Source organism: Oncorhynchus kisutch, linkage group LG18, assembly GCF_002021735.2.
Source record: "Oncorhynchus kisutch isolate 150728-3 linkage group LG18, Okis_V2, whole genome shotgun sequence".
Classification (NCBI taxonomy): Eukaryota; Metazoa; Chordata; class Actinopteri; order Salmoniformes; family Salmonidae; genus Oncorhynchus; species Oncorhynchus kisutch.
Genome location: NC_034191.2, coordinates 25,128,961 through 25,152,637, shown reverse-complemented (window position 1 = coordinate 25,152,637; position 23,677 = coordinate 25,128,961). Strand labels below are relative to the sequence as shown.

Sequence of the window (23,677 nt, the reverse complement as noted above, 5' to 3'; positions counted from 1 at the left end):
TGGCCTAGCCAGAGCCCAGACTTGAACCTGATTGAACATCTCTGGAGAAACCTGAAAATAGCTGTGCAGCAACACTCCCCATCAAACCTGACAGAGCTTGAGAGGATCTGCAGATAATGGGAGAAACTCCAAACAGGTGTACCAAGCTTGTCACATCATACCCAAGACTCAAGGCTGTAATCACTGCCAAAGGTGCTTCAACAAAGTACTGAGTAAAGGGTCTGAATACTTACGTAAATGTGATAATTTATTTGATACATTTGCTTTATCATTAAGGGGTAGTGTGTAGATTGATTAAATTGTTTTTTCCCCCTCAATTTTAGAATAAGGCTGTAACTTAACTGTGGAAAAAGTAAAGGGGTCTGAAGTTCCCGAATGCACTGTGTATTCAAATATATTTTCCACTTTAAACACTGAGCTGATGGAGACCATTTTTACCCTACTCAAAACAAGCCCCATCTTATCTGGTTTATTATTTCATAATGAACACATCTGGACAAGCTAAGAAATTAATCCGGAATTGAGAAAATGACATGCAAATATTAATGTGACATTTGGCCACCATACATAGTTATTTATATAAATCAATAAGTTCTGAAAGGGAATATATATATTTTAAAGTCACTCTCTCCGAGGCGGGATGCCAGAGGAATTTATGGTGGTAGAGGTTGTGAATCTCAGTGTGCATCCTGCTTTTTTCCCCCATGTCACACTGCTCAATGACAAGCTACAGCATCAATCAGTAGGCTACCCTGCATCTCACACATCCCTAACTCAAGCCCATAAAGTTGTTTTAGTTCATGGCATTTGTCAATAAATAACTCATACCCTTCAGTTGCCTGTGACAGCACTATACATACAGCCTTCCTTTGTAGACTCCAACATGGATGGAAGCAGAAATGTATTGGTCCCTCATTATATTGGATCCTTGGGACATCCCCCTCCCACCCACTGAAGTAGACTTTTTTTGTTGAATGGTTAAGAGTAGGGTTGCAAGGATCCCAGATAGCCCTACGAGAAATGTATTGGAAACAAGCCACCTTATATGGAATGCAGTAACACGATCATTGCATGAACCTGGTAGTCCTACTGAATTTAAAATGGGTGACAAAATTAACAAATGCTGCTCAAGTGAAAGCACAAATGTAGGGTTGGGCGAGTCCCATTGGAAAGGGAAGCATTGATACTAATTGAACACAACACATTAAATTAGGTGTAAACATGCTTGGCAGGGTGCCTCTAAGGGGACTCCTCAGCCTGCTTGTCTTCTGTCCCCAAAGCACCATTTTGACAGCGTAATACCACAACACTTCACACCAGTTTCATGTTGCACTCCACAGCCCTGTCCTCTCCCACCAGGATTACATTTTCAAACTGATTTGATGTGAGGGGCGAGACTAAAAAAAAACAATCAACAGCTATTTGCAGGTCAGAAGTCCTGGATTAGATTTGCCAATGACGGGTGATAATGAAGTTCAAGTGTTTATGGACAGGCAACATTGTAACCCCAATTTGCTCAAAGTCAAGGTTTGTAGTCCTGTGGAAATTGAATGGCATTTCCGTCTGGATTTTGCTAGATCAATTGCTGTGTACGTTACAATATATCAATTGGAGTTATCATACTGAAACTAGATGCACAGATCTCCAGCCAAATGTAACCGAATGACTTATTGCCCTATATCTGGAGTTATAAAGTTATAAAGTCTCTTCAAAATGATGAGTCCACAGACAACAGCCATCCACTGTAGACTAACATGGACGGAAGCAGAAATGTATTGGTCCCTCAGAATATTAAAAGTTTCCTAGGAACGCGATATCATCTACTGTATCTTGCCTATGCTGCTTTGTACCATCACTCATTCATATATCCTTATGTACATATTCCTTATCCCCTTACACTGTGTATAAGACAGTCGTTTTTTGGGAATTGTTAGATTACTTGTTCGTTATTACTGCATTGTCGGAACTAGAAGCACAAGCATTTCGCTACACTCGCATTAACATCTGCTAACCATGTGTATGTGACAAATAAAATTCGATTTGATTTGAATATTAAAAGGAATACAAAAAAATGTAATGCAAATGTATTTTCAGAATTTTATTCACCTTACATCACACATCTGAACGCAGGAATCACAAGAGCACAACCTGAAAACAAACATGGTTTTAGATGGGATTCTTAGCAGTAGTCCTCCAAAATGCCCTGTTAACATGTTATGTGTTTATGCTAAAACATTAAAAATCAACAATGAATTGTAGTGAGCGATCTTCAGTGATTGTTAATTGAATGTAGGCTAGTTCCAACAGGAGTACTAGCATAACGCATACCAGTTTATGCTTTCTCTTCCTTCTCTCCCTTCTCTGCCTTCGATGCCTTAGCTGCCTTCTCAGGCTTCTCTGGCTTGTCTGGAACCACAACGCCACCCTCCTCCTCAGGACCCTTGGTGTTACGTGTGTAGATCACCTGCGATCTGTGTTTTGACACCAACTTGATCATGCCTAGAGGGGGGCAGAATGGAACATGTCAGTTATTTTGTACAGATATTGAAGTTCTATGGTCCCACATTACCAACTGACCCATTCACTGCCCTGACATGTTAAGGCAATATCCACAAGACATGATCCTGAAAGAGCAGACATCAAGTTGCAGTGCCAGTCTTCGTAGTCACTGATCAGTCACTGATGTTTACCAAAACGACAGTATCTTCAAAATCAAGTGTTATTGGTCACATATTCAGCAGGCATATGTATACATCCTCTCAGGAGACTGCCACAGAATGTAGCCTTCCAAAAAACTACACTATTGTAGAGATATGACAGAGCAGTGAACCAGGAGGGAATCCATGCAAAATTGTGCCTTCCTATTCTGACAAGCAATACTATTATGGCTCCAAAATAAAGCTAAATGTTGAAATGCGAGTTCAGTAACTGCTATACATACTTTTCTTGCATTGAAGTCAGATCTAGCTACCCAACAACTTCCCAATTTCCCTGAGCGAACACTGGTTGGGAATCAGAGTAGGGTTCAGGGTTTTACCTTTGCTGAGCAGTTCCTGGAGGGCAGCCCTGGCCAGAGAGCCTCTGATCTTTAGCCTCTCGGACACAACTGCTGGTGTGATGAGCTTGTAGTTGGGCACTTCCTTGTTCAACTTTTCGTAGGTGGCCTTGTCGAAGAGGACCAGGTTGTTGAGCTTATCCCTCACCTTTCCCTTGGACCACTTCTGCTCAGGGGAAATGGATAAGTTGATGATGTTGCTCACACTCCTGACAGTTAAACCATTATGACACCCAAAGGAATACCTAAACTCCCACAAAAAAAGATTGATACCAGGACATACCTTCTTTTTGGCTTTGCCTCCAGATTTGTTGGCTGGATCCTTGTCCTTTTTGGACTTCCCAGAATCCTTACCCTTCCCCTTGGCGTCCTTAGGAGGCTGGAATAATACAGATCGCAGTACCATTATCCAACTGATGCTGAATTAACCACCACACATTTCCCAAAACTAGTTAACGTTAGCTGGAAATTTTTCAGTGCACTAACAGACAGTAATAAGATGGTTAGCCAATAAAAAGGTAACCACGAGTCCCTCAATTGGAATTGAACCAAATATGATGTTAATCTTTGAACATTTTAGTGTAACAAATGTAAAACGTTAGATAAGCCTAAGCCAACTAACTAGGGCCTAGCTAACGTTACATGTTAAAAGCTAGCCTGTTAACGTCAGTTAACAACCGGCTTCAGTTAGGCCAATAGTGGTCTGCAGAGAACTGGCGTGCAGTTTGCATAATCTCATCAATTGATACATTTTGGTGGGAAATGTCGGCTTGAGATATCTACACATGTGGCCGTGGTCGTCTGATCATACAGTGCACAATCAGCACTGCCAGCCGCATGTAACGTTAGCTAGCTACCATGCATATCCAACTAGTATAACTGAGCCATTCCATCCACAACCACGGTCAGGACGAAATATATTTTCCAACTACGCATCCTGATCTATTCAGACAGACATTTTCAGAGTCGAATGTTTTGTTCGCCATCGAAATTAATGAAAAACCACGCTAAAGACCTTACCATGATGTCCCACCGTCAAGATGTCGGAGTGAAAGGACGTTCAACCCGTGCACCAGCCACTAAGAGAACCCGTACATGCGGATGTTGAAGTACGGTACTGGGAAATGTAGTTAAAAAAAATATATTTCTTGGTTTTAGAATTAATAATTAAAATATCTGCGAAATAAATATAGATGCGATCTTAAACAAAAAACAATACGAATGAACACGCAGATAAAGTTACCTCTGTTGAAGATTGTATTTTATTTTGTCTGAAATATTTCCTGTCACCTGACAATTTCGTCAGCTGTGCAGAAAAAGGCAAAGATGGCGATATTCAGTGTGTATGTTGTAAATAAGGCTGGGGGATTAATTTACCAGTATGACAATTATGTACCGAGAGCAGAAGCAGAGAAAACATTCAGCTACCCTTTAGATTTGGTGTTAAAGATCCACGATGAGAAAGTTGTTGTATCATTTGGTCAACGCGATGGAATCCGAGGTACAGTAAGTTGTCAGCAAGTCAACATCAAGGCTTACAAAATGTATATAGTGATAACTGGTAATATGTCATGGTTGGAACTCAAATGTTGCATTGTGCATGTTTTATATTTATTGTTAACATTGTGCACGCATACTTCTATGAATTTAGTGGGCCATGCTTTACTGTCCATCAATGGAGTGGATGTCAACGGCAAGTTCACGGCGGATGGGAAGGAGATCATCGAATACTTGAAAGACTCAACAAACTATCCGGTGTCCATACGTTTCGGAAGGGCTCGCTTGAGTTCAAATGAAAAACTGATGTTGGCTTCAATGTTTCATTCGTAAGTAGTTACAGTTCTCAAGTTATTACACCTGTCTGCTCTAACATGAATACATCATTTATCTATGGTGACATAGGCGTTTCCATGATCTTGCTGCATGTTGTATTGTACTCTTTCCTAGGTTGTTTGCTATTGGTTCACAGCTGTCCCCTGAAGTTGGCAGTTCAGGAATTGAGATGCTGGAGACAGATATGTTTAAACTGCACTGCTTTCAGACACTCACTGGTAAAACCATGCATTCAAACACTGCTATCAGTCACTGTATGTGATGTCTACATGCAATGCTCTTGTTTTGAAAAACGAAATCTGCCAACATCTTTTTTTATCAGGTATAAAGTTCATTGTGCTGGCAGACCCCCGGCAGTCTGGCATTGACTCGCTCCTCAGGAAGATTTACGAGATCTATTCAGACTTCGCCCTCAAGAACCCCTTCTACTCTCTGGAGATGCCTATCAGGTAACTGTCACATGTCAAATATCTGCCCTCTGTCTCTCACATGAGTCAGCCAAGTCATTGATGAGCAACCCTGGTGAGATATATTTTGCCCTCTTGTTACAGGTGTGAACTCTTTGATCAGAATTTGAAGGGTGCATTGGAGATAGCAGAGAAAGCTGCTAACTTTGGACCTGGATCTTGAGCAGAAACAAACCTGAAAAATGTGTACGAAGGCAAATCCAGAGTATCCATTGCTCCAGTTTCTTTTCCTGCCAATCCATTGCATTGTGTTTGTTGTGACTGGGAGGCTATAGTACACTGCATATGGGTCAACATGTCTCCAAGCAGTGCTGATATTTCAGAACTAATGTTGAATAACTTGTGTGATAATATGCTATACTGGGATACAATGTAAATACTGAATGTTTTGTTTTTGTATATACTTTAAGAATAAACACCATAACATTTATCATCTCTAGTCTTTCTTTCCAATGTAATTATTTTTAAAATTGACTAAAACCACAACATAAGGAATTTTATTCAAGTCTTATACAGTCAAACACATTTCACCCATATGAGTACAGTGCCAATTTAAAAAGTGAGCAGTACATTTGACCATAAAGTGTCTTGGTTTCAAATGATCATATTGACACATTTTCAATACTTGAATCTTTGCTCATGGCATAAAACAGATCCTTGAAAAGAGTTAACACAACATGGTTGATGTATTTGCATCTGAATACATCTTCAGTGAAAATAAATATTCCCTCGCTCAACTCCATGTCTCACCATCTCTTAAAATAAGAATATACAGGACCATGTCTCCCGTCAATTCAATTGAGCCTTTTTCAAATCAAAAACACTTAATAAATAAGAATGTACATTCTTATCCTAAATTTCCTACATTGGCAGCAGAGAGTTAGTGTAGTGATCAGTCAGTCTTCTTGGGGATGTGACCCATCTTGGTTCTGATGTTCCGCAGCAGGAAAAAGCAGATGGTAGTGATGAGACAAGTCATCTCTGCTACCCAGAAGGCCATTTCCCAGCTGTGGTGCTTGGCGATGGTGCTGAACGGCAGTCCAGAGCAGAAGCCACCAACTGAACGATACAGGAATGTCAATTAGGGTGGTTCTCATAAATAGGATATACAGATTTAGTTGTTGAACTACACTACCGGTCAAAAGTTTTAGAACACCTAATTCAAGGGTTTTATTTTCTACATTGTAGAATAATAGTGCACATTAAAACTATGAAATAACACATATGGAATCATGCAGTAACCCAAAAAGTGTTGAATATATATCAAAATATATTTCATATTTGAGATTCTTCAAATAGCCACCCTTTGCCTTGACAGCTTTGCACACTCTTGGCATTCTCTCAACCAGCTTCACCTGGAATACTTTTCCAACAGGAGTTCCCACATATGCTGAGCACTTGTTGGCTGCTTTTCCTTCAGTCTGCGGTCCATCTCATCACAAACCCTCTCAATTTGGTTGAGGTTGGGGGATTATGGAGGCCAGGTCATCTGATGCAGCACTCCATTAATCTCCTTCTTGGTAAAATAGCCCTTACACAGCCTGGAGGTGTGTTGGGTCATTGTCCTGTTGAAAAACAAATGATAGTGGGACTAAGTGCAAACCAGATGGCATGGCGTTTCGCTGCATAATGCTGCTGTAGCCATGCTGGTTAAGTGTACCTTGAATTCGAAATAAATCACTGACCATGTCACCAGAAAAGAACCCCCACACCATCACACCTCCTCCTCCATGCTTCACGGTGGGAACTACACATCCTTTCACCTACTCTGTGTCTCGCAAAGACACGGTGGTTGGAGACAAAACTCTCCAATTTGGACTCCAGACCAAAGGACAAATTTCCACCGGTCTAATGTCCATTACTCGTGTTTCTTGGCCCAAGCAAGTCTCTTCTTCTTATTGGTGTCCTTTAGTGGTTTCTTTGCAGCAATTTGACCATGAAGGCCTGATTCACAATGTCTCCTCTGAACAGTTGATGTTGAGATGTGTCTGTTACTTTAACTCTGTGAAGCATTTATTTGGGCTTGGAACTCAAACTTATCTTCTGCAGCAGAGATAACTGGGTCTTCCATTCCTGTGGCGGTCCTCATGAGAGCCAGTTTCGTCATAGCACTTGATGGTTTTGGCGACTGCACTTGAAGAAACTTTCAAAGTTCTTGAAATTTTCCGGATTGACTGAGGTTCATGTCTTATTATGGACTGTCGTTTCTCTTTTCTTACTTGAGCTGTTGCCAAAATATGAACTTGGTATTTTATCAAATAGGGCCATCTTCTGTATACCCCCTACCTTGTCCCAACACAACTGATTGGCTCAAACGCATTAAGGAGGAAAGAAATTCCACAAATTAACTTTTAGCAAGGCACATCTGTTAATTGAAATGCATTCCAGGTGACTAACTCATGAAGCTGGTTGAGAGAATGCCAAGTGTGTGCAAAGCTGTCATCAAGGCAAAGGTTGGCTATTTGAAGAATCTCAAATATAATATATATTTTGATATGTTTAACACTTTTTTGGTTACTATATGATTCCATATGTGTTATTTCATAGTTTTGATGTCTACTCTATTATTGTACAATGTAGAAAATAGTAAAAATAAAGAAAAACCCTTGAATGAGTAGGTGTTCTAAAACTTTTGACCGGTAATGTACCTGTCTGGTACTGCTAGTAAAGCCAAGACACCAGAATACAATACAACAAAATGTGAGAAAAATATTAATTCGAATTTGAGACAATTTGGTTGAGATAAACTTACTGTTGGCCATTAAGGCAACAATAGCATGTGACGTTCCACAATAGTTTGAAGGAGCACTCTCATTGGCTATCACGCCAAACAAGGCTATTGGTCCGTAAGATGAGAAGCCAAATGTAGCCCCCAAGAAGAGGATCCACATCTGAATTTACAACATAAAAAACAAAACATGAACTAACAAACAGACTAATAGCGTATTGGCTCTGAAAGGAGTTGATGGAACATGATGTGTTTACTATACCTTTGGGCTGTCTGGCGTGACAGTGATCCGGAATAGATACATGGAACCAAACATCCCAGCCATCATTGAGATCAAGAGAAAATGACGGGGGTTTCCATGGCTTTTCATGCCTTGCTGTACAAAAAGAAATACAGTACCTTACAAACACTGCAGTGATTTGAATAGAGTTCTGAATTAGTGTATGATGCCACTATAAACCCACTTGTGCCACAGCCTTGTCAGAGAAGTATCCTGCAGCTAAACTGCCCAACAGGCCTCCCACCTCTAGGGCACTCATGTAGGAACTGCCTGTGAAAAAGAGATGCATTCAGTCAAACTTAACAAGAGGCAGTTATTATTGAGTTATCAACTGCAGTCTACTGCATACTGGTAAAACAGGCAGGTTAGCGTTTTTAGTCATGAATCTGCAGTGGTCACTAGCTGGCACTAGAGGTCGACCGATTAATCGGAATGGCCGATTAATTAGGGCTGATTTCAAGTTTTCACAACAATCGGTAATCAGTATTTTTGGACACCGATTTGCAATTATTTATTTTTTACACCTTTATTTAACTTGGCAAGTCAGTTAAGAACACATTCTTATTTTCAATGACGGCCGAGGAACGGTGGGTTACTGCCTTGTTCAGGGGCAGAACAGATTTTTACCTCAGCTCTGGGATTCATTTTTGCAACCCTCCGGTTACTAGTCCGAAGCTCTAACCACCTGCCTTACATTGCACTCCACGAGGAGCCTGCGTGGCAGGCTTACTACCTGTTACGCGAGGGCAGCAAGAAGCCAAGGTAAGTTGCTAGCTAGCATTAAACAAATCTTATAAAAAACAATCCATCTAAACATAATCACTAGTTAACTACACATGGTTGATGATATTACTAGTTTATCTAGCGTGTCCTGCATTGCATAAAATCGATGCGGTGCCTGTTAATTTCTCATCGAATCACAGCCTACTTCGACAAACGGGTGATGATTTAACAAGCGCATTTGCAAAAAAAGCACTGTCGTTGCACCAATGTGTACCTAACCATAAACATCAATGCATTTCTTTAAAATCAATACACAAGTATATATTTTTACACATGCATATTTAGTTAATATTGCCTGCTAACAGGAATTTATTTTAACTAGGGAAATTATGTCACTTCTCTTGCGTTCCGTGCAAGCAGTCAGGGTATATGCAGCAGTTTGGGCCACCTGGCTCGTTGCGAACTGTGTGAAGTCCATTTTTTCCTAACAAAGACCGTAGTTCATTTGCCAGAATTGTACATAATTATGACATAACAGCAATATTTAGACTTATGGATGCCACCCATTAGATAAAATACGGAACGGTTCCGTATTTCACTGAAAGAATAAACGTTTTGTTTTCGAAATGATAGTTTACGGATTTGACCATATTAATGACCTAAGGCTTGTATTTCTGTGTGTTATTATGTTATAATTAAGTCAATTATTTGATATTTGATAGAGCAGTCTGACTGAGCGGTGGTAGGCAGCAGCAGGCTCGTAAGCATTCATTCAAACAGCACTTTCATGCGTTTGCCAGCAGCTCTTCACGTGCTTCAAGCATTGAGCTGTTTATGAATTCAAGCCTATCAACTCCCGCGATTAGGCTGGTGTAATCGATGTGAAATGGCTAGCTAGTTAGTGGGTTGCGCACTAATAGCGTTTCAATCGTTGACGTCACTCGCTCTGAGACCTTGAAGTAGTTGTTCCCTTTGCTCTGCAAGGGCCGCAGCTTTTGTGGAGAGATGGGTAACGATGCTTCGAGGGTGGCTGTTGTCAATGTGTTCCTGGTTCGAGGCGAAGAGAGGGACAGAAGCTATACTGTTACACTGGCAATACTAAAGTGCCTATAAGAACATTCAATAGTCAAAGGTATATGAAATACAAATGGTATATAGAGAAATAGTCCTATAATTCCTATAATAACTACAACCTAAAACTTCTTACCTGGGAATATTGAAGACTCATGTTAAAAGGAACCACCAGCTTTCATAGGTTCTCATGTTCTGAGCAAGAAACTTAAACGTTAGCTTTTTAACAAGGCACATATTGCACTTTTACTTTCTTCTCCAACACTTTGTTTTTGCATTATTTAAACCAAATTGAACATGTTTCATTATTTATTTGAGGCTAAATAGATTGTATTGATGTATTAAATTAAGTTAAAATAAGTGTTCATTCAGTATTGTTGTAATTGTCATTATTATAAATAAATTGGCCGATTTAATCGGTATCAGCTTTTTTTGGTCCTCCAATAATCGGTATCGCCGTTGAAAAATCATAATCGGTCGACCTCTAGTTGCAACAGTCAGTACTGAGTTCTCCTGCGTGGCAGGCTGACTACCTGTTACGCAAGGGCAGCAAGAAGCCAAGGTAAGTTGCTAGCTAGCATTAAACTTATCTTATAAAAAACAATCCATCTAAACATAATCACTAGTTAACTACACATGGTTGATGATATTACTAGTTTATCTAGCGTGTCCTGCATTGCATAAAATCGATGCGGTGCCTGTTAATTTCTCATCGAATCACAGCCTACTTCGACAAATGGGTGATGAAGCACTGTCGTTGCACCAATGTGTACCTAACCATAAACATCAATGCATTTCTTTAAAATCAATACACAAGTATATATTTTTACACATGCATATTTAGTTAATATTGCCTGCTAACATGAATTTCTTTTAACTAGGGAAATTATGTCACTTCTCTTGCGTTCCGTGCAAGCAGTCAGGGTATATGCAGCAGTTTGGGCCGCCTGGCTCATTGCGAACTGTGTGAAGTCCATTTATTCCTAACAAAGGCCGTAATTAATTTGCCAGAATTGTACATAATTATGACATAACATTGAAGGTTGTGCAATGTGTCATGACGTTGGCCTGGGGGGTATGTTTATGACAGTCATAAATACCTCTTCCCCCCTTTTTACTCTCTCTACCCTACTGATGTTACATTTGCAAAGCCCTTGGTTAACATAGAGATTCTGGGAACATCAGAAGGTGGGGGGAAATGAACTATATTCTGGTAATCCGACCAATTGAACATGCATGCGGTGGTACTTAATGAATATGATGTCAGTTCGGTTGTCATCTGAGACATTCTCATCAATGATAAGATGACAAACTCTCCAGTGAACGTCTATACAGAGTTATCGGATTCACATGGAATTGTTGTTCCATTTAAATGTTTGAATACAAAATTATTCGTGATGGGATGAAATGTGATTTTAGCTTCTAAAATGTGAGATTTGGGTTTTCATGAGTGAATTAGGCCCGACTCAGTGGCCCGCCCACGTGAAGAGATATAGGTTGTAAACTATGAAACACACCCCTTTTCTCTCTTCCTATATAAAGCCTTGACGATAATATAACCTCCTGTTCCGAGGACGACGGTCCGATGTCAGAATGGTTCAGATAATAACTACAGAACGAAGCCAACATAAGTGTGTGCTTTGGTTGCAAATGGTATGAACTTTGAACTCTTATTCACTATAGAAGTGATACCTCCTAGCCGTTGAGTTAGCAACAGCCGCTGCAAACGAGGGTAGGAAGGAACAGACAGAGTATTCCGTCTACCACACAATGACATTACTACAACGTATTCAATTTACCAGCAGAGACATTCTTCAAAGGACAAAGGACTCGGTTGGGCAACACTACCTTCCATCTACCACCAACCTACCGAAGCGCAGCTCAGAGTAAATATTTATTGCATTTTACTTTTCCAAATGGGCTGTAATTTAGAATGCATATGATACTGTATTTACGATAGCACAGCTTCGCCCTTTGTTCCTCAGTCTTCCCGCTCTTTCACTCAAACCCAGCCCCTTTTCTTTTGTGTAACCAGCTGTCATATCTGTTCCGCCCACTGAAAGAATAAAAGTTTTGTTTTCGAAATGATAAGTTTCCGGATTCGACCATATTAATGACCAAAGGTTCGTATTTCTGTGTGTTATTATGTTATAATTAAGTCTATGATTTGATATTTGATAGAGCAGTATGAGCGATGGTAGGCAGCAGCAGGCTCGTAAGCATTCATTCAGACAGCACTTTCGTGCGTTTGCCAGCAGCTCTTTGCAATTCTTCAAGCATTGCGCTGTTTATGACTTCAAGCCTATCAACTCCCGAGATTAGGCTGGTGTAACCGATGTGAAATGGCTAGCTAGTTAGCGGGGTGCGCGCTAATAGAGTTTCAAACGTCACTCGCTCTGAGACTTGGAGTGGTTGTTCCCCTTGCTCTGCATGAGTAACGCTGCTTCGAGGGTGGCTGTTGTCGATGTGTTCCAGGTTCGAGCCCAAGTAGGAGCGAGGAGAGGGATGGAAGCTATACTGTTACACTGGCAATACTAAAGTGCCTATAAGAACATCCAATAGTCAAAGGTATATGAAATACAAATCGTATAGAGAGAAATAGTCCTATAATAACTACAACCTAAAACTTCTTAGTTGGGAATATTGAAGACTCATGTTAAAAGGAACCACCAGCTTTCATATGTTCTCATGTTCTGAGCAAGGAAATTAAATGTTAGCTTTTTTACATGGCACATATTGCACTTTTACTTTCTTCTCCAACACTTTGTTTTTGCATTACCTAAACCAAATTGAACATGTTTCATAATTTATTTGAGGCTAAATTGATATTATTGATGTATTATATTAAGTTAAAATAAGTGTCCATTCAGTATTGTTGGGGCGGCAGCGTAGCCTAGTGGTTAGAGCTTTGGACTAGTAACCGGAAGGTTGCAAGTTCAAACCCCCGAGCTGACAAGGTAAAAAATCTGTCGTTCTTCCCCTGAACAAGGCAGTTAACCCACTGTTCCTAGGCCGTCATTGAAAATAAGAATTTGTTCTTAACTGACTTACCTAGTTAAATAAAAGGTAAAAAAATAAAAAGTCATTATTACAAAAACAAAACAAAAAAAATAGTCAGATTAATCGGTATCGTCTTTTTTTGGGTCCTCCAATAATCGTTATCGGCATTGAAAAATCATAATCGGCCGACCTCTAGCTGGCACAGTCATAAAATCTGATTTTAAACCCAACCTTAACGACACTGCTAACCCTAATGCCTAACCCTAACCTTTATTTTTGTTTCAATACATTTTTACAATATAGCCAATTTTTACATTGCAGCTGGCCTATCTAAGAGCAAATCACTGTTCTGCCTCCAGGATAAGACTCATGACAATACACGTTAACCTGCGTAAAAACAGAGGGAAAATGCAGGTCTTAATGTATCAGACTTCCATACCCATGAGTGTTGACTGGCCCTTGTCCTGGATGAGGAAGAGTTGGCCCCAGTCAGTGCAGGCTGTCTTCACCCCAAACACCACCAGGTAGCCCACAGACAGCAGCCACAGGTAGGGGGACAGGATGAACTCTTTGAAGGTGGTCTCATCACTGGATGAGCCTGGTAAGGGAGAGGGGTTTCAGTCACACTAGCACATCACTTAGAGTGTGCATGATCTTGAACTTGTTCACGCTAGCGTGTGAGGGAACACTGGGTGCAGAGTCCATTAACACAGAGTTTTACTGACCTTACACACAATTGCACATGCAGACAATACACAAAAAGGCATGCGTTCAAAATAAAACCTGTGCATGTCAGTCACACATATTTCGCAATGTTTTAACCACAGGACAAGAAGAGGTTAGCTCCCAGCTCTGACCTGCTTTGCCCTTCTTGGCCCCCCCAGTGTCTATGTTGGGCAAGCCCACGTCTTTGGGCTCATTCCTGATCAACAGCAGGCAGACGAAGGAGACCACACAACAGGAGAGGCCTGAGATGGACAGGGTCGTCCTCCAGCTGTAGTTCTGGGCCATCAACGTTGCAATAATGGGGCCTAAACTCCCAGCCAGGTTCATACTGCAGGACAGAATCGCCCACCACGTCCCAAACTGAGAGGGCTCGAACCACTGAGGAGCAGAAGGGAATGACGTTTCATAATATCAGACTAGTGATGTGCTTCATGGCTTGACACGACTAGTATTGAATGGACAGGGATATACAAAATGGTACTGACTGACCAGTATTTTAACAGTGCAGGCAATTGATTTATATGTGTCTGACAGCTTCATATCCCGTGGACTACAGTGTTACTTCCTGGTCCTACCTTGCGCAGCACCCTGCCACATGGGGGCCACCCCAGGCCCTGACCCAGGCCGTTGAGGAACCAGAGGCCAGAGAAAATGGCCACAGTAGAGGACCAGGAGAAGACCACATTGATGGCACCCACCATGAACAGGCCAATGGAGAAGAGCCAGCGGGCACTGATCTGATCCGACAACACACCGCTGATGAACTTGCTTATAGCATAGGCCAGAGACTGGCTACTAGTGATCATGCCTGAGGGATAGTGCACACGATACAGAGGCAGAACACAATGTTTAATTGATTTTGGTACTAATATAAACATACACAAAGCATTAACTGATGTATCCCCATATGATCGTTCAATTAAACCAATCAGTCAGACCACTATCAGCAGTATCTAAACTTTAGTTGTTAATTGTTGTGAGGGACATGCAAGACAGAAAGAGAGGAAAAGACAATAGTGAGGCTTCTCTTACCCAGGTCATCTTTGTCCAGCTTGATCTCTTGCATGAGAGAGGGCATCACAAAGGAAAAGGTCTTCCTGTTGAAGTAGTACAGCGTATAGCCCACAAACATGGCCAGGAAAATGGTGGTGCGGTAATATCCATACCCTGCGGTTGCCATGGTGTTTGCAGTGCAGAAAAAAGTGCTAAATAATAGAGGATTATAAAACAAAACTACAGAGGAGTAGTTGTTCCAGTGTGAAATACTTCTGCCACCAGTGACTGAACTTTGGTGTCAGGATCCACGGTGCAGAGCAGAGCTGGTTAGAAGAGGGAGAGAGAGCTGTAATCAATAGTTGGGGTTAATGGTCAACTTCTTTACTCTAAGAGTGATTTCCCCTGCCTTATCCGAGTTCTACAAGGGCCAAAGGGAAGATAATGGAATTGACCTACTCCGATGCTGTTATCTTCTGTAATGCTGCTTGTATTGTCCAAAAGTCTGTAAAAAAAAATGAAAGACACTCCTGATTCCTATTATATACCTTTCACCCCCCTCTTGCTGATCCTGACTGTTCCTCCCTGCTGGTGTGCCTGGATGTTATTGAATGTTCTTAGTTAATGATTCATTGGAGAGTCCAATGGTGACTGCAAGCCCAGAGGGTGGATCCTCCTCAGCTCAGGGAGTGTGTGAAGAGAGATGACCATCAGCACAAAACACAACCCCATTATCACGGTGGGTTGGTTTGTGTGAAAATGCATCATTAGCTAGGTTTCCATCCAATTGGCAACATATTTTCATGCAAATAACACAAAGGAAATATGCGCATTTTCCCAACAGTGGTGTTTCCAAACTGACTTGTTGCAGATACAAATCTGTGCGCGATGACGTTGTGCACACAACATACACTTCTTCGCAACATTTGTTATGTACCTAATAAAAATCTTAAATTGTGTGTGTTTCCATCACATTTTCGATAGCAAAATGTACCTACTCTGCTCTAGCCAACAGCTCGCAGATACAGTGCGGGTAAACTAGTCTACATTATGAGATTATAGCGAGAATATTTGTATTTGTCGAAGGGTAGTCAAGCATCGATCATCTGCGGGAATAGGCTACTGAGAATGTGGCCGTAACTCCAATCACTGAATTAAATATTAATCATATGTATATGAACTGAATATGCTTGTCAACAGCCAGTGATCATTCGTTGTTTTTTTTTAACCTGTAGCCTAATCTGATTGACTGTTACCGTCAATCTAAGGATTTATAGCAATTGATCGTCAGTTGCGATAGAGCTTTGATAACTTCTAATTTAATTAATTTAACATGGCCATTAATAATTGCATAATAACAAGGCCACAATTCACCCAAAAGTTATAGGCTATTTATTAAATTGGTCTGCCTGCTGCAGGTAGGCTAAACAAGTGGAACAAATTGATTTGCAATGACTCCAGCGATATAGTTATTTCAACATATTTGTTTTATCAAATGGTAGACTACAATGGCATAACAGAAGTTATGGAACTCCCTGGCATGCTTCTGTTATGAGGAAAAGTCCTCAATGAAACTGAAATTAAATGTGGAGAATGACACATTTGCATCTGTTGACCATCAAGTAGCCTACTAATTAAAAACATTTTATAAAGTTGCCAATATTGTGTTTCAATTTTGTAGTTCAGTAATTTTTGGGGTTTCCCGCTTTATCAACCATAGCTACAGTTGAAGTCGATAGTTTACATACACTTAGGTTGGAGTCATTAAAACTAATTTTTCAACCACTCCACAAATTTCTTGTTAACAAACTATAATTTTGGCAAGTTGGTTAGGATATCTACTTTGTGCATGACACAAGTAATTTTCCCAACAATTGTTTACAGACAGATGATTTCATTTATATTTCACTGTATCAAAATTCTAGTGGGTCAGAAATTTACTACACTAAATTGACTGTGCCTTTAAACAGTTTGGAAAATCCCAGAAAATGATGTAATGGCTTTAGAAGCTTCTGATAGGCTAATTGACATCACTTGAGTCAGCAACAGAACAACAGCAAAGGACCTTGTGAAGATGCTGGAGGAAACAGGTACAAAAGTATATATATCCACAGTAAAACAAGTTCTATATCAACATAACCTTAAAGGCCGCTCAGCAAGGAAGAAGCCACTGCTCCACAACCGCCATAAAAAAGCCAGACTATGGTTTGCAACTGCACATGGGGACAAAGATCGTACTTTTTGGAGAAATGTCCTCTGGTTTGATGAAACAAAATAGAACTGTTTGGCCATAATGACCATCGTTATGTTTGGAGGAAAAAGGGGGAGGCTTGCAAGCCGAAGAACACCATCCCAACTGTGAAGCACGGGGGTGGCAACATCATGTTGTGGGGGTGCTTTGCTGCAGGAGGAACTGGTGCACTTCACAAAATAGATGGCATCATGAGGTAGGACAAATGTGGATATATTGAAGCAACATCAGTCATGAAGTTAAAGCTTGGTCACAAATGAGTTTTCCAAATGGACAATGACCCAAGCATACTTCCAAAGTTGTGGAAAAATGGCTTAAGGACAACAAAGTCAAGGTATTGAAGTGGCCATCATAAAGCCCTGACCTCAATCCCATAGAACATTTGTGGGCAGAACTGAAAAAGCATGTGCGAGCAAGGAGGCCTACAAACCTGACTCAGTTACACTAGCTCTGTCAGGAGGAGTGGGCCAAAGAGCAAAAACCAAGCCACGAGGTCAAAGGAATTGTTCGTAGAGCTCCGAGACAGGATCGTGTCGAGGCACAGATCTGGGGAAGGGTACCAAAAAAATTCTGCAGCATTGAAGGTCCCCTAAAAATACAGTGGCCTCCATCATTCTTACATGGAAGAAGTTTGGAACCACCAAGACTCTTCCTAGAGCTGGCCACCCGGCCAACGAAGGGCCTTGGTGAGGGAGGTGACCAAGAACCCAATGGTCACTCTGACTGACCTCCAGAGTTCCTCTGTGGAGATGGGAGAACCTTCCAGAAGGACAACCATCTCTGCAACACTCCAATCAGGCCTTTATGGTAGAGTGGCCAGATGGAAGCCACTCCTCAGATTAAGGCAAATGACAGCACACTTGGAGTGTGCAAAAAGGCACCTAAAGGACTCAAGTTTCTGTAGTCTGATGAAACCAATATTGAACTCTTTGGCCTGAATGCAAAGTGTCAAGTCTGGAGGAAATCTGGCACCATCTCTACGGTGAAGCATGGTGGTGGCAGCATCATGCTGTGGGGATGTTTTTCAGCGGCAGGGATTGGGAGACTAGTCAGGACCGAGGGAAAGATGAACGGAGCAAAGTACAGAGAGATCCTTGATGAAAACCTGCTCCAGAGTGCTCAGGACCTGACTAGGGGCCAAGGTTCACCTTCCAACAGTACAACGACCCTAAGCATACAGCCAAGAGAATGCAGGAATGGCTTTGGGACAAGTCTCTGAATGTCCTTGAGTGGCCCAGCCAGAGCCCGGACTTGAACCCGATCGAACATCTCTGGCGAGACCTGAAAATAGCTGTGCAGCGATGAGTTTGAGAGGATCTGCAGAGAATAATGGGAGAAACTCCCTAGATACAGGTGTGCCAAGCTTGTAGCGTCATACCCAAGAAGACTCAAGGCTGTAATTGTTGCAAAAGGTGCTACAACAAAGTACTAGGTAAAGGGTCTGAATACTCATTCTAAAATGTATTAAATTGTTTTTTCCCCTTATCAATCTACACACAATAAAAAAAATGAATAAAAAAATGAAATATCACATTTATATAAGGCTGTAACTTAACAAAATGTGGAAAAAGTCAAGGGGTCTGAATACTTTCCGAATGCACTGTATATCTATGAGCAAAATCTTTTGATATCAGTGCGTGTGCATGCATTTTGCGAAATTCTATATAAAAGTTTTACTGTGCCTTCAGAAAGTATTCATACACCTTGACTTGTTCCACATTTTGTTGTGTTACAGCCTGAATTAAACATGAATTAAATATATATTTTGGCACCCATCTACACACAATTCCCATAATGACAAAGTGAAAACATGTTCACTTTTTGGCAAATGTATTTAAAATCAAATACATAAATATTTAATTTACCTAAGTATTCAAAATGAGTCACATGTTAGAATCACCTTTGGTAGCTATTACAGCTGTGAGTCTTTCTCAGTCATCATGTTATGGGTATGCTTGTCATCGGCAAGGACAAGGGAGTTTGTTAGGATAAAAGAAACGGAGCAGAGCTAAGCACAGGCAAAATCCTAGAGGAAAACCTTGGAGCAAATTTACCTTTCAGCAGGACAATAACCTAAAACACAATGACAAATATACACTGGAGTTTCTTACCAAGACTACATAAATCTTCCTGAGTGGACTAGTTACAGTTAACTTAAATAGGCTTGAAAATCTATGGCAAGACTTGAAAATGGCTGTCTAGCAATGATGATCAACAACCAACTTGACAAGAGTTTGAAGAATTTCAAAAGAAAAATGTGCAAATATTGTACAATCTAGGTGTACAATACTTTTAGAGACTTACTAGCCACCATCATACTAGAAAGTTTGAAGAGTGGTACTCAGTGATGTGTTGTGTTGGATTTGCCACAAACATAACACTTTTTATTCAGGACATAAAGTTAATATCTTTGCCACATTTGATCAGTTTTACTTTAGTGCCTTGTTGGAAACAGGATGCATGTTTTGGAATATTTGTATTCTGTACAGGCATCCTTATTTTCACTTTGTCATTTAGGTTAGTATTGTGGAGTAACTACAATGTTGTTGATTCATCCTCAGTTTTCTCCTATCACAGGCATTCAGCTCTATAACTGTTTTAACCGAGTTAGGAAGGATGCCCAGTATTGACTGGGTGTACTGATACACCATAATTAATAACTTCACCATGCTCAAAGGGATATTCAATGTCTGTTTGTTTTTTTACCCATCTACCAATAGGTGCCGTTCTTTGTGAAGCATTGGACAACCTCCCTGGTCTTTGTGGTTGAATCTGTGTTTGAAATTCACTGCTCGACTGAAGCACCTTACAGATAATTGCATGTGTTGGGTACAGAGATGAGGTAGTCATTCAACAATTATGTGAAACACTATTATTGCACAGAGTAATTTTTAGCAACTTATTATGTGACTTGTTAAGCACATCTTTACACCTGACCTGAATTTATTTAGGCTTGACATAACAAAGGGGTTGAGTACTTGTTGAATCAAGATTTATAGTTCTTATAGCCTTTAGCTGTACCTTTAACCTACTCCTCCTCTGTTCCTCTGGTGATGTAACTATAACATTTTCCGACAAGATAGAGCTGCCAAAGGGGACGGAGTTGCAATCTACTGCAGAGACAGCCTGCAGAGTTCTGTCATACTATCCAGGTCTGTGCCCAAACAATTCGAGCTTCTACTTCTAAAAATCCACCTTTCCAGAAACAAGTCTCTTACCGTTGCCGCTTGTTATAGACCACCTTCTGCCCCCAGCTGTGCCCTGGACACCATATGTGAATTGATTGCCACCTATCTATCTTCACCTACGCTAGATGCCCTCAATCTCACACAAATTATCAATGAACCTACCAGGTACAACCCCAAATCTGTAAACACGGGCACCCTCATAGATATCATCCTGACCAACCTGCCCTCTAAATACACCTCTGCTGTCTTCAACCAGGATCTCAGCAATCACTGCCTCATTGCCTGTGTCTGTAATGAATCTGCGGTCAAACAACCACCCTTCATGACTGTCAAACGCTTCCTAAAACACTTCAGCGGGCAGGCCTTTCTAATCGACCTCGCCAAGGTATCCTGGAAGGATATTGACCTAATTCCGTCAGTAGAGGTTGCCTGGTTATTCTTTAAAAGTGCTTTCCTCACCATCTTAAATAAGCATGCCCCATTATAAAAAAAAAAACAGGAACAGATATAGCCCTTGGTTCACTCCAGACCTGACTGCCCTTGACCAGCACAAAAACATCCTGTGGCGTACTGCATTAGAATCGAATAGCTGCCGCGATATGCAACTTTTCAGGGAAGTTAGGAACCGGCAGTTAGGCACAGTTAGGAAGGCAAAGGCTAGCTTTTTCAAACAGAAATTTGCATCCCGTAGCACAAAATCCAAAATGTTCTGGGACACTGTAAAGTCCATGGAGAATAAGAGCACCTCCTCCCGGCTGCCCACTGCACTGGGGCTAGGAAACATTGTCACCACCGATAAATCCACGATAATTGAGAATTTCAACAAGCATTTTTCTATGGCTGGCCATGCTTTCCACCTGGCTACCCCTACCCCGGTCAACAGCCCTGCACCCCCCCCCCCCCTTTCTCCTTCACCCAAATCCAGATAGCTGATGTTCTGAAAGAGTTGAAAAATCTGGACCCCTACATATCAGCTGGGCTAGACAATCTGGACCCTGTCTTTCTAAAATTATCCTCCGCAATTGTTGCAACCCCTATTTCTAGCCTGTTCAACCTCTCTTTCGTATCATCTGAGATCCACCAAAGATTGGAAAGCTGCCACGGTCACATCCCTCTTCAAAGGGGGAGACACTCTCGACCCAAATTGCTACAGACCTATATCTATCCTACCCTGCCTTTCTAAGGTCTTCAAAAGCCAAGTTAAAAAACAGATCACCGACCATTTCGAATCCCACCGTACCTCTGTTATGCAATCTGGTTTCCGAGCTGTTTATGGGTGCATCTCAGCCACGCTCAAGGTCCTAAACGATATCATAACCGCCATCGATAAAAGACAATACCGTGCAGCCGTATTCAGCGACCTGGCCAAGGCTTTCGACTCTGTCAATCACCACATTCTTATCGGCAGACTCAACAGCCTTGGATTCTCAAATGACTGCCTCGCCTGGTTCACCAACTACTTCTCAGACAGAGTTCAGTGTGTCAAATCGGAGGGCCTGTTGTCCGAACCTCTGGCAGTCTCTATGGGGGTGCCACAGGGTTTCATTCTCAGACTTTTTTCTCTGTATACATCAATGATGTTGCTCTTGCTGCTGGTGATTCTCTTAACCACCTCTACGCAGACGACACCATTCTGTATACTTCTGGCCCTTCTTTGGACACTGTGTTAACTAACCTCCAGACGAGCTTCAATGCCATACAACTCTTCATCTGTGGCCTCCAACTGCTCTTAAATGCAAGTAAAACTAAATGCATGTTCTTCAACCGATCGCTGCCCCCACCTTTACGCCCGACTAGCATCACTACTCTGGACGGTTCTGACTTAGAATATGTGGACAACTACAAATACCTAGGTGTCCGGCTAGACTGTAAACTCTCCTTCCAGACTCACATTAAGCATCTCCAATCCAAAATTAAATCTAGAATCGGGCTTCCTATTTCGCAAACAAGGCATCCTTCACTCATGCTGCCAAACATACCCTCGTAAAACTGACTATCCTGCCAATCCTAGACTTCGGCGATGTCCTTTACGAAATAGCCTGCAATACTCTACTCAGAAAACTGGATGTAGTCTATCACAGTGCCATCCGTTTTGTCACCAAATCCCCATATACTACCCACCACTGCGATCTGTATGCTCTCGTTGGCTGGCCATCGCTTCATATTCGTCGCCAAACCCACTGGCTCCAGGTCATCTATAAGTCTTTGCTAGGTAAAGCCCTGTCTTATCTCAGCTCACTGGTCACCATAGCAGCACTCACCCGTAGCACCCGCTCCAGCAGGTATATTTCCCTGGTCACCCCCAAAGCCTATTCCTCCTTTGGCCGCCTTTCCTTCCAGTTCTCTGCTGCCAATGACTGGACCGAATTGTAAAATCACTGAAGCTTGAGACTCATATCTCCCTCACTAACTTTAAGCACCAGCTGTCAGAGCAGCTCACAGATCACTGCACCTGTACATTGGGCATCTGTAAATAGCCCATCCAACTACCTCATCCCCATATTGTCATTTTTTTTAAAACTCATTTGCACCCCAGTATCTCTACTTGCACATTCATCTTCTGCACATCCATCACTCCAGTGTTTAATTGCTAAATTGTTACTTCGCCACTACTGCCAATCTATTGCCTTACCTCCCGAATCTTCTCATTTGCACACATATAGATTTTTTTCTATTGTGTTATTGACTGTACGTTTGTTTATTCCATGTGTAACTCTTTGTTGTTGTTTGTGTCGCACTGCTTTGCTTTATCTTGGCCAGGTCTCAGTTGTAAATGAGAACTTGTTCTCAACTGGCCTACCTGGTTAAATAAAGGTGAAATAAAATACATTTCAGCTTTTCATTTTTAAATAGTTTGTAAAACTTTTTTTTATTTTTATGTATCCCACTTTGACATCATGGGGTATTGTGTGTATGCCAGTGACACAAAATCTAAATGTAATCGATTTTAAATTCAGGCTGTAGCACAACAAAATGTGGAAAAAGGCAAAGGGTGTGAATACTTTTCTGCTCTTTACCTGTCTCGTTAGTCCACGTTTCTTGTTAACATAAACTGCCTTCCACTGGGCGCACACTGGTTGAATCAACGTTGTTTGCACGTCATTGCAATGACATTACTTGAAGAAACATAGGAATAGACATTGAATCGACTTACGTCTGTGCCCAGTGGGCTATTTCTTTCCAGTTCTGTACACCAAGCCCGATATTCAAGTCAATGACCACGCTACCACAAACATGAACTTTCTTTCGAAAATGCCATGAACTATGATGTGTCATCATGACGGTGTGTTACATAGTTGCTGGGTTGTCTCGTTTGCAGAGATCAGGTACTTTGGCGCCACTTAGTGAGCACAAAGTGTGAT

At 41.3% G+C, this 23,677-nt stretch overlaps 3 protein-coding genes across 9 annotated transcripts; 1 reads left to right on the top strand and 2 right to left on the bottom strand.

The window, feature by feature from the left end:
• Positions 1-2,083: 2,083 nt before the first annotated feature.
• Positions 2,084-4,201, bottom strand: LOC109909188 (40S ribosomal protein S25). The gene is made up of 5 exons (XM_020508223.2): positions 4,076-4,201; positions 3,339-3,434; positions 3,038-3,221; positions 2,329-2,499; positions 2,084-2,148 (listed from the first exon to the last, which is right to left on the bottom strand). The coding sequence occupies exons 1-4, from the start codon at positions 4,076-4,078 to the stop codon at positions 2,333-2,335; spliced, it is 450 nt and encodes a 149-aa protein (XP_020363812.1). The 5' UTR covers positions 4,079-4,201; the 3' UTR covers positions 2,084-2,148; positions 2,329-2,332.
• A 147-nt stretch (positions 4,202-4,348) lies between these two features.
• On the top strand, positions 4,349-5,785 carry trappc4 (trafficking protein particle complex subunit 4). The gene is made up of 5 exons (XM_020508220.2): positions 4,349-4,556; positions 4,707-4,881; positions 5,003-5,106; positions 5,211-5,337; positions 5,440-5,785. The coding sequence occupies exons 1-5, from the start codon at positions 4,382-4,384 to the stop codon at positions 5,516-5,518; spliced, it is 660 nt and encodes a 219-aa protein (XP_020363809.1). The 5' UTR covers positions 4,349-4,381; the 3' UTR covers positions 5,519-5,785.
• Positions 5,786-5,836: 51 nt separating this feature from the next.
• Positions 5,837-23,601, bottom strand: slc37a4a (solute carrier family 37 member 4a). Of its 7 annotated transcripts, none has more exons than XM_031795604.1 (10): positions 23,470-23,596; positions 15,336-15,381; positions 14,916-15,202; positions 14,459-14,691; positions 14,015-14,261; positions 13,597-13,755; positions 8,548-8,633; positions 8,346-8,459; positions 8,108-8,246; positions 5,837-6,414 (listed from the first exon to the last, which is right to left on the bottom strand). In XM_031795604.1, exons 3-10 carry the CDS (start codon positions 15,061-15,063, stop codon positions 6,248-6,250), a joined length of 1,293 nt encoding a protein of 430 aa, XP_031651464.1. In that variant the 5' UTR covers positions 15,064-15,202; positions 15,336-15,381; positions 23,470-23,596; the 3' UTR covers positions 5,837-6,247. The 7 variants fall into 7 exon arrangements, with proteins under 7 accessions (XP_031651464.1, XP_031651467.1, XP_031651462.1 ...); XM_031795607.1 differs by having other exon boundaries at positions 23,333-23,531; XM_031795602.1 differs by lacking the exon at positions 15,336-15,381 and having other exon boundaries at positions 23,470-23,601.
• Positions 23,602-23,677: the final 76 nt, after the last annotated feature.